The 18,340-nt window shown below is 47.9% G+C and overlaps 1 protein-coding gene and 2 non-coding genes across 3 annotated transcripts in view; 1 reads left to right on the plus strand and 2 right to left on the minus strand.

Moving 5' to 3' along the window:
• The window catches only part of PRPF6 (pre-mRNA processing factor 6), a 34,473-nt gene extending 16,508 nt beyond the window's left edge, over window positions 1–17,965 (minus strand). Inside the window, exons 1-9 of the mRNA XM_043883711.1 lie at window positions 17,766–17,965; window positions 15,737–15,905; window positions 14,106–14,224; window positions 11,289–11,367; window positions 10,649–10,825; window positions 10,291–10,446; window positions 4,895–4,989; window positions 4,316–4,472; window positions 3,411–3,573 (exon numbers count right to left, since the gene is read on the minus strand). Coding sequence (XP_043739646.1) covers window positions 3,411–3,573; window positions 4,316–4,472; window positions 4,895–4,989; window positions 10,291–10,446; window positions 10,649–10,825; window positions 11,289–11,367; window positions 14,106–14,224; window positions 15,737–15,905; window positions 17,766–17,836 — 1,186 coding nt within the window. The 5' untranslated portion in view covers window positions 17,837–17,965. The remainder of the gene's footprint in view (window positions 1–3,410; window positions 3,574–4,315; window positions 4,473–4,894; window positions 4,990–10,290; window positions 10,447–10,648; window positions 10,826–11,288; window positions 11,368–14,105; window positions 14,225–15,736; window positions 15,906–17,765) is intronic.
• LOC122682296 lies at window positions 12,609–12,715 on the plus strand. The gene has a single exon (XR_006337313.1). It is a non-coding gene; the product is annotated as a U6 spliceosomal RNA (small nuclear RNA).
• LOC122682371 lies at window positions 16,850–16,956 on the minus strand. The gene has a single exon (XR_006337374.1). It is a non-coding gene; the product is annotated as a U6 spliceosomal RNA (small nuclear RNA).
• Window positions 17,966–18,340: the final 375 nt, after the last annotated feature.

Below are 18,340 nucleotides of genomic sequence, written 5' to 3' on the forward strand. Positions count from 1 at the left end.
CTCTGGCAGCTCCTGGCAGGAGTGACGGTGACTAAGAGCCGATGAAGGCAGGAATCCAGAACAGCACCCAAAGGAACTCTTCTTTCTAGAAAACACATGGGCCAAGCTCGTGGGAAACAAGACACTAGATTCCATGATGCAGCATCAGTGGACTCAGAGTCTCTCATGTTCCTCCTCCAGTGGAAGCAACTCCCCTTCCTTACAGGCCTATAAACGGGGCACCCCTTCTTTTCCCCACTACAGGCCCTGCAAACAGGTGCCCCTTCTTTCCCACAGCCAAACCAGATGGCAGTGGCTCCAGGTAGCCACACAGCCCTCTGGCTCCTGAGCAGGAAGCAGTAGATGCCCAGATGCTCTAGACAACTGGGCTGGAGGGGAGACACCCCAGGACCCCCAGGGCCTACCCCAAGTCAGTTTCATAGGTTCCCAAGGTCCAGGGCTCATGGGGACCTCCCCACTATGACAAAAAGCAAGCTGCCACTCCAGAACCACCTGCCATGGAAGACAACACCCCAGGCTGGGGCCCAGGCCTCTGAAGGATCACAGCGCCACCACAGCCTGCAAAAGAGGTGCGGCCAAGGGCTCAGCCCCTGGACTTCCAAGACCTGACCACACCTGTCACTCAGTCCAGCACTGGCTGGTGCCAGATGAGGGACCCTCGCAGGAGGCCACATGTGGTGACAGAGGTGCTTCTCACTCTGCCAGGACCCACGGGTCAGGAGGGCTTCTGACAGGCAAGCAGCCCTGGGCTACATGTCACTGCGCCTGGGGAAGCCTGGTCCCTGTCCCCACGCATTTGAACTCGACCATCCAGAGGTCTTGTCCCAAGGGACAATGTCTCCACCAAGATTTATGGCCACAGTTCTCATGCAATGGAGGCTGAGGCTGACCCAGCTCTCCGGCCTCCAGGTATTGCTGGACCAGCTTAGCTGGCAACATGAGCCCTGACCCCTACGGTGAGACCAAGCTGCTACCATGTACGAGAGGGGAGACTGCAACCACAGCTCCAAGCATCCTGAGGCCTGGCAGTGCCGTCCCGCTTCCCGGAGTGACAGTCATCAGGAAGCAGCCCAAGAAGGCAAGACTACCAAGGGGATGGCCCCTCAGCAGTGATGTCAGAGAAGGAGGCCTCCCACCTCGTCTGCCCCTTTTGCAAGATCACACTGCATTCCAGTGGACCCGGGGTCATTAATTTCACTCAGTGATGGGCATAACACCCAGGGCTATCCCCACTTCTCAGGAGAGACTGCGAACTCCTCCACTGGCACTTTATCAATAGCCCACAGGACTGGAGCTAAAGCAGATTACTGCTGAGCAATCCAGCTCTCGCCGGGGTGTTGCCCAGAGACCAGCCACCACGCTGGGTCAAGGTCATCACCAGAAGCTGTGGCCTGCCAGAGAGGAAGGGCCAGCCCGGGCAGGAGTGGAGCAGTTTGAATTAGAGAACCTGCAGGCCCAGCAAGGGAAACGTGCTGCCGCCCCTGTGCTTACTTGCAAGCTAAGAGTGCATGGTCTGGGGACAAAACCACTTCACACTCCAGGCCCGCATGACCAGCAAAGAAACACGGAGCTGACACCTTCATCATGAGTGCAGCCCACAGGAAGTAGCTGCAGCTGGGCCCACGTGAGTCCTCATGTATGACAACATACAGTTCAAGGTCAAGCACCCACCCCATGCCACTCAGTCACCTAAGGTCTCAGGTCTCAGAGCTGCACATGAAGCTCAAATTCTCCCAACAGAGGCCCAGGACGCTGGCTGCATTAGCTGAAACCCAGAGCTCATGCAGACACTGAGGGCCAGCACAGAGTCCGCCCCAGTCACTGATGGAAGGAACTGTCCTCAGTTTCCACACATCAGATCCTTCCCACAGCAGCGTCAGGGTTCCCTGGAGCTAAAGCAGGCATCTCCAGCTGAGCCCCCGGCACCTGGAGAAAGAGCACTGTTTGTGGAAACACTCTGATGACGGGTCAAGTCAGGACTAGGCCTGCAGAGCAGGGCAGAGGCCAGCTGATGGTTCCATGATCTCCCCACTTTGGAGAAGCCCGAGGGAAAGGAAAGCAGGGGGACCCACTGCCCTCGAGACCCCAGACAGCCTGGAAACCAATCCCTCGACACCCCCCTGGCAGTCCCCCTTCCAGGCCTAGTTCCCTCTCCAAATCTGAAGCCAACTGGAAGTGAACTCAGGTAATCTGGGGGTGAACAGGGAGTGGCCACAAAGCCATCCTGACCATCCATCACACTGTGGCAGGGGAAATTCAGAAGAGCATTCCTAAACAAATAGTGCTAATTACCCCGAGTTTAATGTGTTTGTCATTAGAGAACTATTTTCCTGGCTGAAAAGAGATGAGCTGATTTTTATAAACCAAGACAGGTGCTAACTTTCCACCCCAGCCTCATTTTAAGTGCAACAGGGTTGCAATCAAGAAACCAGACCCAACAGAGGACAACACACTGGAATGTACACATACTCACGCACATTCAGGGTCACACACAAGGCAGCCACCACCTGGCCCCTATCAAACACAGAGCAAAGCGTCAGAAGCTGCAGTTCACAACCCCAGTGCCTCCGATGGCTCATGCAAACATACACTTCAGACCGCCCACTACAAGCTACCCTCAATTCTGTAAAACACACCTATTTTACCCATGTTACAATTCAGAGGGAACCAGCCACAAGCACAGGCTTACTCCAGGTCAGGCCTCCAACCAGCAAGTGCTGAATCTGTGTGTCACCAGCAGCACCTCCCCACAGCTCCAGTCAAGGAGCAACACTGTTCTTTGCTCACTCCTGCAATAATGAAAGACAAACTACCCACAGAAGCTGTGTCTTGGCAGTGATTCCCAGGTGGACTCAGTTTCCCTGATGTGCAAATCATTCAGTGACATAAGCCAATGGCACATAAGCCAAACACACTGCCTTGCAGGAGCTTCACAAGATGGGAAGGAGCTAATTAACATGCCTCTGTGGTGAGACCACCCAGGCAGTAAAGATTCAGAACCAAGTGGCACCTCCTGCCAGCCGGGGGCAAGAGACAGGACAGCCAGCACCCATGAAGCCGCTTCAAGCAGCTCCCTCACTCGGCACAGCGGGCCCACAGTGTGGCCCACCAGGGACACAGAGCAACTGCCCCCACGCAAGTTCATGTAGCAGGAAGAGGCAGGCATGAGCTCCCAGCCCAAGCGTCACAACCAGAAGTTTCCCTGAAGACTGTCCAAGGACAGGACCAACACAGCCCAAAATAAGGCCTGAAAAACATCCACCACTCTCGAACCCTTCGAGCAGAGCCCGAGCAAATCAGTGGCGAGGCAGCTCCCCTGGCCGGCACTGGGGCAGGGAGGTGGCACCCTTTCACCTTCAGGGATGCAGCCCGGCAGCACCACTCCTGCCAGGACCCTAAGGGGAGCTCACCTTTACGAAGAACCCGCTTTTTGGCGCGGATGTCTGTTTCCAGCTCTGCTGCTCTGATGTAAATCCTAACGGACTGTGGGAGGTGACGGACAGCTTGGGCCACCACAGCCTTGGCTGTGTCTCCAGGCTGCAACCTGGCTGCCTCCAGCCACACATCCTCACTCTGCGGGACAGAAGAACAGGTTGGTGAGGTATGTCAGGCTGGCCGGGTGGTAGGCACCCCTGGAAGGGCACACATGAGTCTCAGAAACAGGAGGGGCTGATGGGTGCCCATCAGACCCATGGGCACGCCTGCCCCAGAGAACCCTGAAACCCCCACACGTGGGAATGTGGCTACAGCATGTCTGTGCATGGGAAAGACACATCACCACACTGTGAGGAGAGGACAGGCAGCCTTCCGGGTAAGAAGTCACCCCATGGACAGTGTGGGGACACACAGGCAGGCGGTCATGAATCTGCTGGGGAGTTTTGGATCAATGCTCATGTCTGGGGGAAGAATTCACAGGACACCTCTCACTGTCAGGGTGCCCCAGCCTTCACAGTCAGCCTATAGTCCTGAGGGTGTCAGGACTTTCTAGAGCTGATCATCACAGCCCCTAAGGGTGAGGTCCATCTCCAGGTTCTGACGTCAGGAAGGGGAAGAGCTAACCAGTCTTGCTCTCTATCATTAAGGTTATCTGTTAAACAGGTGGCAGTCAAGTTTTCACTTCAAGTGAAAATAAGCAGGAAGAGCCCTTTCCTGCTTTTTCCCCCTCGTCCTCCCTCCCCGGCCCACTGCCTGGAGCTTCAACATGAAAAGGGGGCAAGGAATCCCCTCTAAGTCCAACTCACTCCCACAGCGTCTGGTGCAGCCTAGATGCCAAGGCCCCTCAAGGGTGTGGTGCAACCTCAGGGAGGGTCCCTACCTTGGGGCACATCTCCGTCCCCTTCATGATGAGGTTCCGAGCCACTTGCAGCTTGCCAGTGACTTCCTCCAAGCGGGCCGAGGCAATCCAGGCTGGCGGGTGGTGAGGGTTTGTCTCCCGAACAGACTTGAGAAGCAATCTTGCCTTCTTGATGTCACTGTGTAGGCAAGAAAGCACAGGGTCAGACTGCCACGTGCTGCGGGTGGGCCTGGCCAGAGGAGGCACCCCTATGGACACAACATCCAACTGTCACATCAGATGTCCCTGGTGACAGAACCAAGTAAGAACTTGGTCGGTACCCTCCCAAGCCTTCTGCACCTCCATGCACATAGGCACTGAGCACCAGGGCTAGGTCAGAAGCATGGGAGACAATTAGCAAACTGCTCACTAGTTTGGCACACACATAGATTTTGAATGTTACCTGTAACAAATTTAACATCCACATATTTTGAATGGAAAATCAATCAATTCCACTCTTTCTTAGAATAGCCACATTTTGGCTGCATATTTTTCAAATAAAATCCAATATGTTCCCAGGAACCTGAGCCTACCCAGCTACCAGCCCTCCAGGGTACTCACTTGATGTCCCCTCCGTGGGTCGGAATCATGGAATTCAAATCCGTCAGATAGCCTTTGGGGTCAACCACAGTCTGCCCACTCACCGAATCAGACACCTGCAAGACAGGCCGAGCCCAGTTGGTTGGACAGAGGCAGGAATGCCTGGAACAAAGTCCTTGGAGGGTCCCTTAAACCCCTTCCCATAATCCTAACTATCAGTGGACACAGAAACTTTTAAAGAAAGAAAACAACTTATTCAAACAATAGTTTGTAACAATAATGAACAAATTTCACCTACACAGAAGAAAAACTTACATTAAAAAAAGGAAACCATAAAGTCCCAGGGGGAAATCCCAACTAAACATAAGGCCATCCAAGAATGAGTGAAACCCACAAGTCAGAGACTTCAACTAGTGTTCTTTACGTTTTCACACAGCAATTCACTGTAGTATTCTCTCAAGTTGTGAGTTACAAGGGACTTCCCTGGTGGTCCAGTGGCTAAGACTCCACACTCCCAATACAGGGGCCCGGGTTCAATCCCTGGTCAGACAACTAGATCCCACAGGCTGCAACTAAGACCTGGCACAGCCAAAAAATTAATTAATTGTTTTTAAAAGCTGTGAGTCTTAAAGTTGCCATGACACACACACACACACACACACACACACACAGACACACACACACACACACACACACACACACACACGCGCGCGCGCCTGGGTAAAAAGTCATCAAAATTGAAGCAAGACAAGAAAAGGACGAAAGGAAAAGTGATGTGAAAGAAGAAATAAAATTCCCTTTGTTTGCAGGTAACTTAAGCAATGAGAAGAAAAAAATCAAACTCCCTTCATTTGCAGGTAACAGATTATCTCTGTAGAATATCCAAAAGAATCAACAAAAACCTCCCAGAATTAACAGGTAGTCACAGCAGGGCTGCGGAACACAAGGTTAATACCTATCGCTATCCCACACACCAGCAGGGAACACTTGGAATCTAAAAGTAAAAACACAACAATACTTAGAGGAGTACCCAAAACTGTGAAACACAGTGCACCCTTACCACAGGTCTGAACTACATGGGTCCACTTACACTTGGATTCTCCCCCTCAGCACGTACCAGAGTGCTATGCAATTTGTAGCCAGCTGAACCCACTGCCGTGGGACCACCCATATGGACAGTCCTTGAGTGCACACAGGCCAATGCCCCTAAACCCCACAAAGTTCAGGGTCAATCGTACCTTCATAATTAATCTAACAAATACGTACAAGATCTGTAAGAAGAAAACTACAAAATCTTAATGAATGAAATCAAACACTAAATCAATGGAGAGAGTTTTCATGCTCACGGTCAGAAAGTTTAGTGCTGTCATGCAATATCAGTTCTTCCCACCTTGATCTGGAGATTCAACGCATCCCCAGTCAAAATCCCCGCAAGTTACCTGTGATACCGACAAGCTGATTCTAAAGTTTACATGGAGAGGAGGTAAGAGATCCAGAGCAGGCAATGCAACACCAAAGCAGAAGAACAAACCTGGAGAATGCAACCCAACTCAGAGACTTTTTATACTTTATAATGATGATGACGTATAGTGATGACGACAGCGTGGTAATGGGGGAAAAAAAGACAAATTGGTCAACAGAACAGAGAACCCAGAAATAGTTCTACACAAGTTCAGCCAACTAATGTCTGACAAAGGAGCAAAGGCAACACAATGTAGAATCTTTGTTGACAAATGGTATGAAACAAGTGGACACCCACATGCAAAACATGAACTGAAGGGCTTCCCTTGTGGCTCAGTGGTAAAGAATCAGCCAGAATGCAGAAGACCCGGGTTTGATCCCTGATCCAGGAGGATTCCACATGCTGCAGAGCAACTAAGCCTGTGCACCACAACTACTGAGCCTGTGCTCTGGAGCCCAGGAGCTGCAACTACTGAGCCAATGTGCCACAACTACTGAAGCCTGAGCATCCTAAAGCGTGTGCTCGACAAGAGAAGCACTGCGTTGAGAAACCTGTACACCGAAACTAGAGAAAAGCCTGAGCAGCAACGAAGACACGGCACAGCCAAAAATTAATTAATTAATTAAAAAACAAAATATAAATTGAGACACGGATTTTTACACTCTTTATAAAAATTAACTCAAAAGGAATCACAGAATTTCCCTGGTGGTCCTGACTCTGGTTAACTGGTTAAGACTCTGCACTTCCAAAGTAGGGGACACAGGTGTGATCCTAAGACCTGATATGCCACGTGAGGCAGCCAAAAAACATTTTTTAATTTAATTAAAAAATAAATTAAAAATTAGTATGCTATATGCAGTTTAAATTTTTTTAAAAAGGAGGGGGTATTACAGACTTAAATAAGATGCAAAACTATAAAACTCCTAGACAATAACATAGGAGAAAACTGACATGACCTGAGGTTTGGCAATAACCTTTTTAGATACCACATAAAAGGCACAATTCATGACGGGAAGAACTGATAAGCTGGACTTCATCAGAATTAAAAATTTCTGTCTGTGAAAGACACTGTCAAGAGAATGAAGACAGGCCACAGCCAGGAGAAAACATTCAGAGGAGACATATCGGATAAAGAATTGTTATCTAAAATACAAAGAAAACTCTTAAAGCTCAACAAAACAAACCACCCAGGGAACTCCCTGGTAGTCCAGTGGTCAGGTCTTAGTGCTTTCACTGTCAAAGGCCCAGGTTCAATCCCTGGATGGGGAAATAAGATCCTGAAAGCCACACAGCACAGCCAAAAAAACAAGTTCTTGAAAAAAATGGGCCAATAACTTGAACAGACATCTCTCCAAAAAAGAGATACAAATGACCAACAAGCACATGAAAAGATGTTCAACATCATGAATCAGGGAAATGCCAATGAAAACCACAATAAGCTACTACCTCACACCCATGAGGACAGCTACTAGGAAAATGTCAGAAAATAACCAGTGTTGTCAAGGATGCAGAGAAACTGGAGCCCTTGCACAGTGGTGGCCTGCTGGAAAACATTATGGAGGTTCTTCAAAAAAGTAAACTGAGATTTAACACATGATCCAGAAATCCCACTTCTGAGTTTATACTGAAAGGAAGTAAAAATAGGGACCTGAACAGGTACACCAAGGCTCATAGCAGCAATTGTCACAATTGCCAAAAGGTAGATGTGTCATGAGAGATGGAAGAGTAAACAAAATGTGGTTTAGACATACACACAGTGGAGTACCATTCAGCTTTTTTTTTTTTAATATTTATTTTTTATTTATTTACTTGGCTGCACCAGGTCTTAGTTGTGGCACCCAGGATCCTCAATCTTCATTGTGGCAAGCAGGATCTTTAATTGCAGCATGTGGGATCTAGTTGCCTGACTACGGATGGAACCTGGGCCCCCTGCATTGACAGCTCAGAGTCTTAGCCACTGGACCACCAGGGCAGTCCCTCACTCAGCTTTAAAAAGGAAGAAAATCCTGACACCCGCTACAACATGAATGAGCCTTGAGGATGTAAACGAAGCTAAGTGAAATAAACCAATCACAAAAGTCAATCACTGTATGAACCTATTCATGAGGTCCCAGAGTAATCAATTCAGACAGAACGCAGGATGTGGGCCAGGGGATGGAGAGTGAGAGGCTCAGTTTGGGAAGATGAGAAAGTTCTGAGATGATGGTGGTGATGGGGCACAATATGGATGTACTCAATGCCCCTGACCTATACACTTAAAACTGGTTAAAACTGGAACTTCCCTGGTGGCATGGCAGATAAGAATCTGCCTGCCAATGCAGAGGAGACACGTTTGACCCCGATCCAGGAAGATTCCACATGCAACTAAGCCTGTGCGCCACAACTACTGAAGCCTGTGCACCTGAATCTGGACTTTGCAACAACAGAAGCCATGCAATGAAGCCTGAGCACTGCAATGAAGATTAGCCCCTGCTTGCTGCAACTAGAGAAAGCCCACGCACAGCTACTAAGACCCAGCACAACCAAAAACAACAACAATAATTTTTAACGGTTGAAACTATACATTTTTATCTTAAAAAATATTTTAGCACAAAAAATTACAATAAAGGCTTCTTTAAAAAAAAAATCCCCCCCCCCCAAAAAAAAAATCCCATATTCTACACACAACAATAAACAACAAACCAGATCCATGGAACATAAATGACACTCAGCTTCACCACGAACAAGTAGGCAAAGTAAGTGGAGGCTCTTCAGGGGACAGGCTTTGCCCCTCAGACTGGAAAAGACAGAGGTCAGCTCCTCCATGTTGCTGAGTGTGAGATATCCTGACTTTGAGAGACACTTTGGCACCTAAGTGGAAATATGCCAATCTAACAATTTCACTTTAAAAATACTATAAAAACGTTCACCTAAATCTGCAAAGAGAGAAGCACGAGGAGCTCATCAAAACATACTCTGTTATCACAAAAATGTAGAAACCACCCAAAGGATCTATCAATCAAAGACTAAACCACGGTACTCGCAGTGAACTACTTTCCAGTTTATAAACACATATTTAGCAATACAAAAATGTGCAATTTTTTGGATCAATTTTTTTCTCCTATAAAATATTTGCTCACTATAAAAACTCAAGTATAGCAAAAGCTCAATTAAAATGTAAAAATTTCACACTGCATCAACAGGAATGGTTGAGTAGTTCACTCTGCTGTTTTTATGTTTCTCAGTATGTGTGAAATTTTTCTGTAAAAACGTTAAACACAAAGTATTCCCAGTGATGTGGGTGTGCAGATCCATCTGTGTGGGTTCACTCTCTTCAACACACTAGTGTTGGGTCTGGTTTTCATGAGCATGACAACTCCTTCCTCATTTGCAGATTCTTTTGACTTTATGGTGCTTTCTGTCGTGCAAAAGTTTTTAATCTGTACGTAGTCAAATTTGAAAGCATCGTCCTTCACTGTTTCTGACAAGCATGTCATAAGGTGAAAGGGTCTTTATCCAGCCAAGGTTTTCTGGAGTCAAGAACCAAGCAAAGACTCCATAAGGACACAACTCACTCAGGTGTGGGAGGGACACACACGTTTAATTTTCATGTAGAGGAAGGGCATTAAGTGACATCAACACTAAGCATGTGGCTTGTCATGAGTGCCTGTTTGGGCTGCTCCTCAGGCAGCCCCCTGTTACCTGCCACAGACCCCATGCCCTGAGGGAGCAGAAGAACCACACCAGGCGGCCCTTTGCTGCTGGCGCCAAGTGCAACATACCTGTACCCACCCCAGAGGACCAGCCTGTGGCAGAATCCTACCACTCTGTGTTACTGGACACATCACAGGTCTGTTTAACACCTGACACAGCACTTCAAAGGTGAACTTTTCACAAATGTATATAAATTTAACAAGCAAAAACAAAATTATTTAATATCATCTATAGGAAAATAACGCATGACACAAGCTCTCACCTGGCTCAGCCTCATGTCCATCAGAGTGTTCCTGGCTTGGCCAATCTTCCTCATGTCCAGCTCACCTGTGCCGGGTGTCATCAACCCAGGTGTCATCCCACCTGGGTATGGGGTGTTCAGTCCGCCTGGATAGGGTGTGTTCAGGCCTCCAAATTGCTAGGGGAGCAAGGACAAAGGGCTGGCCTGCATTTTCATGCATTTCATTCTCATCTCTCCAAAGTCTTTCCACTGGAGCCTGACATCTGAACTGTCAGATGGACTCCAGCCCCTGCCCTGCCCTGCCCACCCTCTGCTCCCACCACTGGTCTGTGTGACCACACAGGAAGAAGCCCTGTCCACTGTCTCTGTGGAGGCTCACAGTTTGCCGGGGATCCACTGAAGTGTGGTTCTCTCCAGTTTGTAAATGTTTGGCAAAGAAACTGTCAGGAACTGGGGTCAGCTTCTCATAGCGGGGATTCCGCTGGCGTTTGTTTCTGGCGTCGCCGACCTCAGGGATGCTTAGCCACTCTTCTTCAGTGACTTCTGCCAGTTTCCTCTGGAAACACCATGCCCCCCCCAAAACATTAATTCTCTGGCAGAATTTCACAGGCACCACAAAAACCACTTTCTCCCTGACCCCTATCACCCAAATCATGGTGCCTGAAGGAAGGGCTCTGATGCAGACATATTTCTCTACTTCACTTAGAAAAATCAACCTGTTGGATCTGCTCTGCTTCACTCAGATGTTAAGTTGTTCTGTCAAAGCCCAGAGGACAGGCTCAGAAAACCTGACATCTAAACAACACAGCTACAAAGTTACAAGAAAATCAGCTCATCTGTCCCACCTGCTCTAGTGAGAAAATGCTTTCCCCACACATGCACTTAGGTAAGCACACCCCAGCAGGGCCCTTCTCCCACCCTCTGAACAAAACACAGAGCAGAGCCTCATCAGTGAGCCCCACAGGCTCTGTTCTCTGCTGGGAAGGGCATGAGGAAGAGCAAGTCACCGTTCTGCTCACTTTGAGATCTGAGAACTGCTGCTGAATTTTGGGACGCTCCATGCGATATTTCTCAATTTCTTCTTTTTCCCTCTGCTCCCTAGAAATAAAATGTGTGTACACATTAGAAATCCTGGATGTCCATTCTGAAACAAGTCACTTTATTATCCTTCCTAATTAAATCACCAACAAGAGTAATTTCACACACTAAGCAGCTAAATCAAATCTATTTTAAGGCAACAATGGACACATGCACAAATAACTCCATTTGCTACCTGATAAAAACTAAAGAGTTGTCTTATTACAAACAAACACTTGCATCTGACACAAGTATGTGCTGTGCTGTGCTTAGCTGCTCAGTCATGTCCGACTTTTTGCAACCCCATGGGCTGTAGCCTGCCAGCCTCCTTTGTCCTTGAGGATTCTCCAGGCAAGAATACTGGAGTGGGTTGCCATGCCCTCCCATGACACAAGTATATTTACTGCTTTAAAATTCTATAAAATCTCAAAAGGAAGGACCATCTTGTGATACTTATTTCAGGAGGAAAGATGAAGCATAGTCCTAGCTGCCCATCCGAATGGGTTCCTGGTGACTCAGGCCAGGCTGGTGTGAACACAGAGAGCAGTGGGCAACGATGACAAAGAGTCAACCAAGTAAGCTAAACCAGAGGGACGCCAGTCCAGTGGTGATGACATCACAACACTGAGATTCACACTTTCCTCCACAAAGTTAAGTAGGAATCTCAAAGTACAGTGATGAATGATGTGCTTGGAAAAGACAAAAACCTCTCTGTGGACCAGAGACAGTCCATCATCATAGCTCATGGTTTTCTGGCCAAAGACATTCCATGTGATTTGAATCAAGCCTTGGGCTCCAACTTCTAATCCACCAGATGCACTGACAGGGCAACAAAAGGCACCCTAGGAATATGGGCAGTCATTCAGTAAAGGGGTGGGGTGGGGTGGGGTGTGTGTGCCTAGGAGACGTGCCCAAAAATTGGTTCTGACTATCCTGATTGGGAAAGGCAATACGATGATAACCAGCTATCAGGTTAACAAAGATGGACCACTCAGCACCAGGACAAACTGCGCCTACAAGGATCCAGCAGAGCCCGCCTGCAGAAGCAGGCCAAGCCAATGTGCAAACTGAACAGTGCAGGCTACGTGGCCTGAAGTCACTTAAGTACAACTTTCTGGATGTATACATGTCACTCAGGTTTTCTTAAATGAATGAATTCCAGAAGATTGCAATCAAGTCTTCTTTAACACGCAAAACCACTTAATTACAACACATGTAAACTCAAGCATGTTAAAGACTGTGCTTTTAAAAAAATTCCCTTGGTGCACACTTCAGCAGCCCATACACTAAAATTGGAACAATACAGAGAAGACTAGCATGGCCTCTGCATAAGGATGGGGCTTCCCAGGGGGCGCAGTAGTCAAGAATCTGCCTGCCAACGCAGGAGATACAAGAGACACGAGTTTGATCCTTGGGTTGAGAAGATCCCCTGGAATAGGAATTGGCAACTCACTCTAATATTCTTGCCTGGGAAATTCCTGGACAGAGGAGCCTGGCGAGCTACAGTCCATGGGATCTCAAAGAGTCAGACACGACTGAGCACACACATATGCATTCATGTGTGTGCTATGATGACACACAAATTCGTGAAGTGTTCCATATTTTTATATTGTTGTATGGCAGAAACCAACACAACACTGTAAAGCAATTTTCCTCCAATTAAAATATAAATTAAAAAAATAATAATGATACTCTTGATTAAAAAAACTTTTCTGAAAAACAGAAGTTCACGCCTCTAATAAGATCTTCAAAAAATTTAAAAATTCTACATATGAGAAGAGAACTCTATGTTTAACAAGCAGTAGAAAGAAAAAAGTAAACAAAATGTTACCTGTCACCTTCCAGGCATATGAATAAACATTACCCTTTTACCTAAACTTAAACCTCCCTGTCCAAATATTCCACAGTGAGAATGCATTCTTTTTTGTAGTAAAAAATATAAAAAATTTATAAAGCAATAAAACTTATTTTAATAAGCAATAAAACTTATTATAGTCCTATGTTTACTTCGCATAAATTTCCCCAGTAAAGGACAAGGAATCAGAAAGTTGCCACTGAGGTAACATCAAGGACAGACAAGCCCAAGATCAGTGCTACACACCCACCTGAGCTACCAGAGGGAAAACACGAGGGCCCCATGGTGGGGCAGAGAGAGGGTGGGTCTTACCTAAGCCTGCCTGAGCCTCTTGCCTTCCAGCTCACTGCAGTCTGTCCCTACCAGCCCAGCCCAACAACGACATGAGCAACAAGACTCTCCAGACACAGCTGCCTGTCCACAAGGATTTTGATGGTCATTTGCTATCTTCAGTGAATCTCCAAATTATTTAATACACAGTCATCAATATCACCACATGCATTTCAAAGATGGTAAACCCAATGCAGTCAGAATAATCCCCCCAATTCTGTGAATTTCCAGAAAGTCAAACAAGGAGTTCCTAAGCTCTCCACTCTAGTTCCTAGGCCCTGAGGTACTGGGAAACAGTCACAGATCGAGCCCCAGGCAACCACAAAGCTGAGCTGACAGACGTCCTATTTTTGCAACTTTTCTCCAAGTATGAAATAAATCAAAACAAAGCTTTTTTCGGACTTCCGCAGCAGTCCAGTGGTTAGGACTCCATGCTTCCACTGCAGGGGTCACAGGTTCAATCCTGCTGAGGAACGAAGATCCCACATGCTACAGAGTGTGCCTAAAAACAAACACATTTCCCCCCCTCCCCAAGTTAGATAAACACAGAGTGAAGAGTGATAATCTGTCTTACCTTCTCTCCTTCCTTCTTTCATCCATCCTTTTATCCAGGGCTGCATAGATAGCATCTGCTTCCTCATCATCTTTTTCATAGGGCCCACTTGAGAAGAGACTCCCAGCATAGCCATTAAACTGAGAACCAAACAACATTCTTAGAGGAGCGGCTTCTCCTCCAATACAACCCCCCCACTGGCAGCAACAGAACACATCTAGCTGCAAAATGCTAGCTTAACAATTTTTTTTCAGGCAGTTAAACCCAAATTGAAGGATAACAAAATAGCTGATGAGTACTCTTCAAAATTGTCAAGGGCATGCAAGAGAGTGTATCTACACCAATCAGAGGAGACTAAGGAGACACAACATGCCAGGTGGGATCCTGGATCGGGCCCCAGGCAGGAGTAGGACACAGGTGGAAAAACCAGGGGAACTGAAGTAAGATCTGTAAGTTAATAGTGCTGTACCAATGTTAATTTCCTGGTTTCAATAATAGTACTAGGGTGCATAGAAAACTAAATTCAATATCCTGGGATAAACCATAATGGAAAAGAATATAAAAAAGAATGTATATAAGTGTATAGCTGAATCACTTTGCTGTACAGCAGAAATACAGTATTGTAAATCAGCTATACCTTAAAATAAAAATGAAAATAAAAATAAATAAACACTTAAAAAAATAAAAATAGGACTCTCCCTGGTGGTCCAGTGGTTTCCAATGCACCCCCAAGCAGGGGGTGCTGGATCAATCCCTGGTTGGGGAACTAAGATCACACATGCCGTGCTGCACGACCAAGAATAAGTAAGTAAATTTTTAAAAAACACAATAATAGTACTAGGGATATGTAAGATGAGGAGAAACTTGTGAAGGGTATGCAGGAAGTCTCCATACTATTTTTGAAACATCTCTATAACTTTAAAGTTATTTCAAAATTAAATTTTTATTTTTTTAATTAAAAATTAAATTTTTAAAAACATTTTCCTCTGAAGGAAAAATACCATCTGTTGTAATATATCTATAGAAAACCTCATAGACCAAACAAGAATTAACTAAGAAGACAAGAACTAACACAAATGAAGACAAACATTACCACCAATTCCACTTACAATTTCCCTCATTAGGGCTTTCCTGGTGGCTCAGTGGTGAAGAATCCACCTGCCAATGCAGGTGACATGGGTTTAATCCCTGATCCAGGAAGATCCCACATGTCTCAGAGCAAGCAGCCCATGCACCACAACTCTTAAGCCTGTGCTGGAGAGCCCAGGAACCGCAACAACTGAAGCCACCACAATGAGAAGCCCTCTCACTGCAACTGGAGAGTAGCCCCTGCTTGCCACAACCAAAGAAAGTCTGTGCAGCAAGGAAGACCCAGCACAGCCCCCAAAAAAGAATAAGAAAAATAAAAGTTTAATAAAAAAAATTTTCATCTTTAAAGACCAGCCAAGCTACGTCAATGTGACAGTTCTAATATCAGCAAGTGCATCTCTTCTGAAGCAACCACAAAAGGGCACATTTCATTGTATTTGTCCTGCTCCTCCTCACACTCTGTACATGCTGTCCCCTAACCTTGAGGAGCTGAAACAGTCAATATACCCATTACTCCAAGCCGCTCATCAAATGCCCACAGCACACTGTCCCACACAAATCACCTCATCATAATTGGTGTCATTAAGATCCTCATCATCATCATCTGCAGCCTGGCTCTTCTTCATCTGGTCCCCGACGGTCCTCTTGCCTGGGGGCGCATGGCGGTCATCCACAGGATCGTTGGCATCCCGAGCAGGCCCGATGTCTGAGCGGGTGGTGAAACCAGTGGCGCTGCAGGAAACCCCAAGGCACCCATTTACCCTGTGCCAAGACGCTTCCCAGCTGTCACCTCATGACACCTTTTTCTAACTCCTCTGGGAAATCTTCAAAGAGCCCAGAGACAGTGAACTCCATACAGCTTTGCTCTCACACACTGCTTGTCTGCCATCTTCAGGAGAGAAACCTAAGGAGGTTCTGAGATTCGCCTGGGCACCAGACCTCCCTGCTTCTAGGTCCCAGCCTCCCATTTCCAACAGCCTGACAATCAGCCCCCTCTCCCAATCCACCAGGTCCTCAATCAATGTGGCCCAGTCAGAGTTCCTCCTTTGTCCCACCCTACAGCTGCTCTGGGCCGTTTCAGTCAATGGTGACAGTGCTCCCCCAGGCACCACAGCATCAACTTTGCTTCCTTCTCCCTCCCATCTCATTAGAAAATACCCTGGTGCTGGGAAAGATTGAAGGCAGGAGGAGAAGGGACGATAAGAGGATGAGATGGTTGGACGGCATCACTGACTCAATAGACATGAGTTTGAACAAGCTCCGGGAGATGGTGAAGGACAGGGAAGCCTGGCGTGCTGCAGTCCACGGAGTGGCAAAGAGTTGGACACAACTGAGCAACTGAACAACAACCCTCCCATCTGTGTCCAAATTCTACAGGCTCTACCACCAAAATCCCTCCTCCCATTCCGGCTACCCCCACATGTAGCTCTCCTTCTGCTTCAATGCAGCTCTGAGCACAGTATACTGAGGCGTCTGCCTCTCTAATGCCTACAGGGCCTCTGGTCCCTCTGCTCCTGTGGTTCCACCCACACAGATTCCTGGCAACTCCCTCTTCTTCCTCCACACTTCATTTTCTTTCTTAACTGCCCAGCACACAATGGGTCAGTTTCTTCTTTGACCCTGCCACAACTGTATACCCTTACATCCTCCTTCTTTTCTTTTGTTTTTTTTATTTTAAAAATATGGAACGCTTCACGAATTTGCGTGTCATCCTTGCGCAGGGGCCATGCTAATCTTCTCTGTATCGTTCCAACTTTAGTATATGTGCTGCCGAAGCGAGCACCTTACATCCTCCTTCTAAACTTGGCTCGGATGCTGGCGGCTGGAACCCCAGAGTTGTAAATCTGTTTCTCTTTATGTACTTATTTACACAAATACCTCATCTCTCCTGTTAAATTGCAAGTCCACTGAAAACGCTGTCAATTATCTTAGACTTATGTGTGCCCCGGATTCTAACGTGCATAACGCTGAACATAATACTCCCAACAAGAGAAACCCAATAGTCTTCTAGACCAAATGTGTAACAAACAAATAAGATGATGATTGCTCATTTACTCAACAATATACGGTAGGCACCTGACCTGGGGGACGCAGTCCCAAGGCTCACCAATGCCACCCCTACCCTAGGGGAGTAGAGAGTCTGAAGCAGCAGCAATATGACCAGCAACACCTCAGAAGTGAATGAGATACCACGGGGAGCGGCCACACAGAGGACTCCAGCCGGCTCGTGGGAAGAGAAGCTGTCACGCTCAAGACAGGGCTGGCAGGTCTGCCTGGCCTAGGGGTTAAAGTAGCTATGGTGCTCCGACTACATGACGGGGACTCGCGACATCGCCACTGCAGACTGGCAAGACGGTGCTGCCACCCACCCTGGGGACCGAAACCGGGCTCAGAGCCGGCACGCCAACTCCAACCGTCCCGGCACCTCGGGGCAGACGACCTCCCTCGGGTCTGCCCTAATCCAACGTGCTGTTCTTCCCACAAGGATCAGACTGACCCCAAACCATCCCTGCTCTCGTCCTCCCAGTCGCCGTCGGCGGGCGCCCCGACCCAGGCCCCTTCCCTCCGCGCGCGGCCCGCTCCAGGCCTCACCCTCGGCCCAGCCCCGGCACGTAGCCGAGAGGGGCGGGCATGCCCAAGAACGGCTTCTTCTTCTTGTTCATGGCGACGGTGACGCCAAAGGCCAATAATGGAAAAGACCCTGGCCCCGGCCAGAGGCGAAACACCACAGAACTCTTTAAGTTCCGCCGCAGGAAGCAATTGCCCCCTGCCTCACCCGTGCCCCGGAAGCAGAACGCCCCGTACGACGCAGCCCCGCCCACCATGGATTCCCCGGGCGGAAGTTCATGGAACAAGACTTCCGGCAGCTTCCAGCGGCTCCAGGCCGCGACTAAGGGGCGGAGACACAGAGTGCATGCGCGGGAGCACCTGCTCCCGGCCCCCGCGGGCGAGCGATGTCTTGCTGAGCTATCTCTGCTAGACCTCCGAACTGAGCAGGGGCGGCCCTGCTTACAGCCTGTTCTCGATGCATTTCTGAGACCTTCCTATACTAGCAGGAACCCGTGGGTCCTTTTCTTCCCTAAGCCACACACACAATCGCTCTGAAGCGATTCCCTTCAGAATCGCTCTGGCCCTGGGTCAGGGCCTAATGCACCTGAACGGGCTGC

Source organism: Cervus elaphus, chromosome 23, assembly GCF_910594005.1.
Source record: "Cervus elaphus chromosome 23, mCerEla1.1, whole genome shotgun sequence".
In the NCBI taxonomy this organism is placed as follows: domain Eukaryota; kingdom Metazoa; phylum Chordata; class Mammalia; order Artiodactyla; family Cervidae; genus Cervus; species Cervus elaphus.